At 34.8% G+C, this 3,071-nt stretch overlaps 1 protein-coding gene across 4 annotated transcripts in view; it reads left to right on the forward strand.

Annotated features, from left to right (window-relative positions):
• Window positions 1–2,065: 2,065 nt before the first annotated feature.
• The window catches only part of POU1F1 (POU class 1 homeobox 1), an 11,468-nt gene continuing 10,462 nt past the window's right edge, over window positions 2,066–3,071 (forward strand). For all 4 annotated transcript variants that reach the window (XM_010188297.1, XM_010188299.1, XM_010188298.1 and 1 more), the window contains exon 1: window positions 2,066–2,207. In XM_010188297.1, coding sequence (XP_010186599.1) covers window positions 2,066–2,207 — 142 coding nt within the window. The remainder of the gene's footprint in view (window positions 2,208–3,071) is intronic.

Consider the following 3,071-nt stretch of genomic DNA (forward strand, 5'->3'; position numbering starts at 1 on the left):
TGTTGGGATTTGAGAAAAAAAGAATTGTCAAGGAAATGTCTGTAAAGTTATTCTTAATGTCTCTCTTTCTCCTGTGGTTTCAAAACCCTGTTAGGTAACTGGACTGAAGCCCCTAGTGAATGTATCATGTTTCTTGCTGAGGGGAAAAAAGGTCACCAGAGATGAAAATACCTAAAATTCTTGATGGATTTCCACTTATTTGAGTAACAGTTTATGAATAGCTCTCTGGCCAAACGTTACTCATCTGCCATTGGAGCTAACAAAATTATTTGTGTCATAGGAGGGATATATACCATTTGAGAACTGTTTGTAGTCTGTAGGGTGTTATAAGGCAATGTCTTCATTGTTGACTTCTGTCCTAGTTTCCTTCAGTGCCGTGCTCTGATCTGAGAGTTGTATGGGTTCCAAATACACCCTTAGCTGAATGAAATTAGAGTTCAAGACTCGGTTCTCACTCATTGGTCAGCATACTCACAGAGACGTTAGTATATATTGGGCCAAGCTCAATGTAGTACAGATGACAGTTTATTTGATGGCAATATCTTCCATAATATTGAAAAAAATATTTTGCAGTTTTTGTACATTTTGCAATATGAAAGTGCATGTATAGATAGTAGTTATGAGGGTAGAAATTTACCATTGTTAAAACACATGTGCAATTTGATGTAATAATTCTTCTGAAATTTCTCAACAGCCTCAGACATAGCCTTTCCCAAAACACATCTACAGATAATATCAAGGATTCTACAGAATTGCTCAATACAATACCTCTTTTCTGCAATAATCCATGAAAAATGACACAATAACATGTATGATTACTTCCATATCATGTATCTGAAGTCTATGCCATAAAAAAATCTTAATTCAGACATTTGAATAACAAACACACAGAAAGTATCATCTTTGCATAAAATAAATAAAATGTCTGAACCAACCATCTTTGGTTGCAAAAACCACCCAACCAACTCATTCCAAAAACCCAAAGAACAGATCACAAGAAACTCCTCCACATCAATACATTTTACCTAAATGTAATACCTACATTTTTACTAAAAAGTAAAAACAAATAAAAAGTCATCTGTGTAATTTTTTCCTTTAAAATTTATGGCATGTACATAGAATATGTAGCTATGGTATACTGCAGTAATTTTCATTATTTTTAGGGTAACCTGTATGTTCCTTACTGCTCCAAAGTAAACCAATACAAGTCACTTAGTAAATTCTTTGAGAAAAGACCTTGCTTTTAGTGTGTAGCACAATACAGACCAGGACCTTCTGGATAAGACAGATAAGATAGATGCTGCATTAGTATAAATTAATATTAGGAGCTGTGAATGCATTTTATGTGACACTATGGGCTCTTTCAAGAGTTTATCTCAGATAAATATTTAGCACATCATGCTCGTGTAAAACTATCTGTTCAGAAACATCCTCCTGGATACAGCTGCTCCGTATTATGCATCTCTGATTTATACTAATATATGTTAAGGCAAACAATCACTGTGCAACTGCTGGGAATTAGGTTAATTTAGATTATTTTGCTACATGTTCTTGATTTTTGCAGACTTTTGATTGAGCTCTCAGCCAAGTTGCCTTCCAGACAGTTGCCTGGATGAGATTTTGGGGCCAGGTGTTAACTATGGAAACCTACTTAGTATTAAACATACCTGCCTCATTGATACTGACTTTGGAGACGATACTTTTATATGTTTTTTTCTGGTCATTGTTCCTCACAAAAGACCTAATTGAAAATATCTGTCAAATCGTGTCTCTGGTTTCCCTCTCCTTTCCCCCCCACTTAATTGGACATGTATTGTGTTTGTGTGGGAAGGAAGGAGTCTCTATAGCAGTATAGCAATATTGCTGGGAAAAGAACATTAAAATGGATAAAGGGATTTCCTAGTGGTATAAATACCTGCACACGACCTCCCTGTGCTTTGGAGGCCTCCTGTATATGTATATGCAGGTAAAAAGCCTGGAATAGAGTTTGAGCTGCTGTTGATCGTGCAAGATCTGTTTTGGTAGAAAACAGGGGCAAGTGGCTCCTTTGCCTGTTGGGGAGGGTATGACTTGCCAAGCGTTTGCTTCATCTGACACCTTTGTGTCCTTGAATTCTGACTCTTCTCCCTCTCTGCCTCTGATAATGCATCACAGCGCCGCAGAGTGCCTGCCAGTTTCTAACCATGCCACCAATGTTGTGTCTACAGGTACTTTTTAAAAATAATCTTGTTCTCAGTAACTCATTTGTAATGCTTTTGGATGATGAGTATTCATCCAGTTCTGCAACATTTAAAGTGTATGGTATCAATGCTATGTGTGATTGTGACTATGTTAAAGTAGAAGCATTTTCATAAAACTCTGCATGATAAGTAAATCAGGAAAACCCTAAACATTTGTGTTGCACCTAAATTTGTAGCTTTCTCCAAGTTTGTTACAAGATTAAGCTCAAGTATGCTGTTGTTATGACTGAATAGTCTTCAATGACAAGTGTCATGTAATTTAATTGAAAATTTGTTTGTTACGTAACCATGATTTAAAATAATATAAATTACTTCAAATAGGAAATGTATTTAAAACAGTTCAGGTCTAAATATGTTTTGCGGAAGCTTTCAAGAAGGAAAAACATTGCTTTACAAAATATATTGCATACTGAATCAAGACTAAGATTTATGTTAGATGTTCAAAACTGGTGGCAGAAGTCTCATCAGTGTTTTTTAATTTAGTGTGTTTGTGTATATAATCCAATTAATTGCATTTAAATACTAGGACTGTGTAATCATTGAACTATCTCAGAGAGATACAGAGAAAGAAAGAGTTTTCTTGCAGTCTTAAACCTGCACAAGTGAGATTCTGCAATATAGGAATTGTTGATGAAAAGCTTTCAGGAACAGAAATAGAAATAGCTTTGATTTATATGAAATTGTATTAAGGTAAGAATTTTATCTGGAGTCTTAACAAGAAACTAGCCTTTTCCTGAAATGCATTGGTAATAAAACATTTTAATAATAAGAAAAAGCATGTAATGAAAATTAAAAATTGTTGATAAATAACAGTATCTTAGTCATTCAGCA

The sequence above is a fragment of the Mesitornis unicolor genome, unplaced genomic scaffold (genome assembly GCF_000695765.1).
Source record: "Mesitornis unicolor isolate BGI_N332 unplaced genomic scaffold, ASM69576v1 scaffold17887, whole genome shotgun sequence".
Lineage (NCBI taxonomy): Eukaryota > Metazoa > Chordata > Aves > Mesitornithiformes > Mesitornithidae > Mesitornis > Mesitornis unicolor.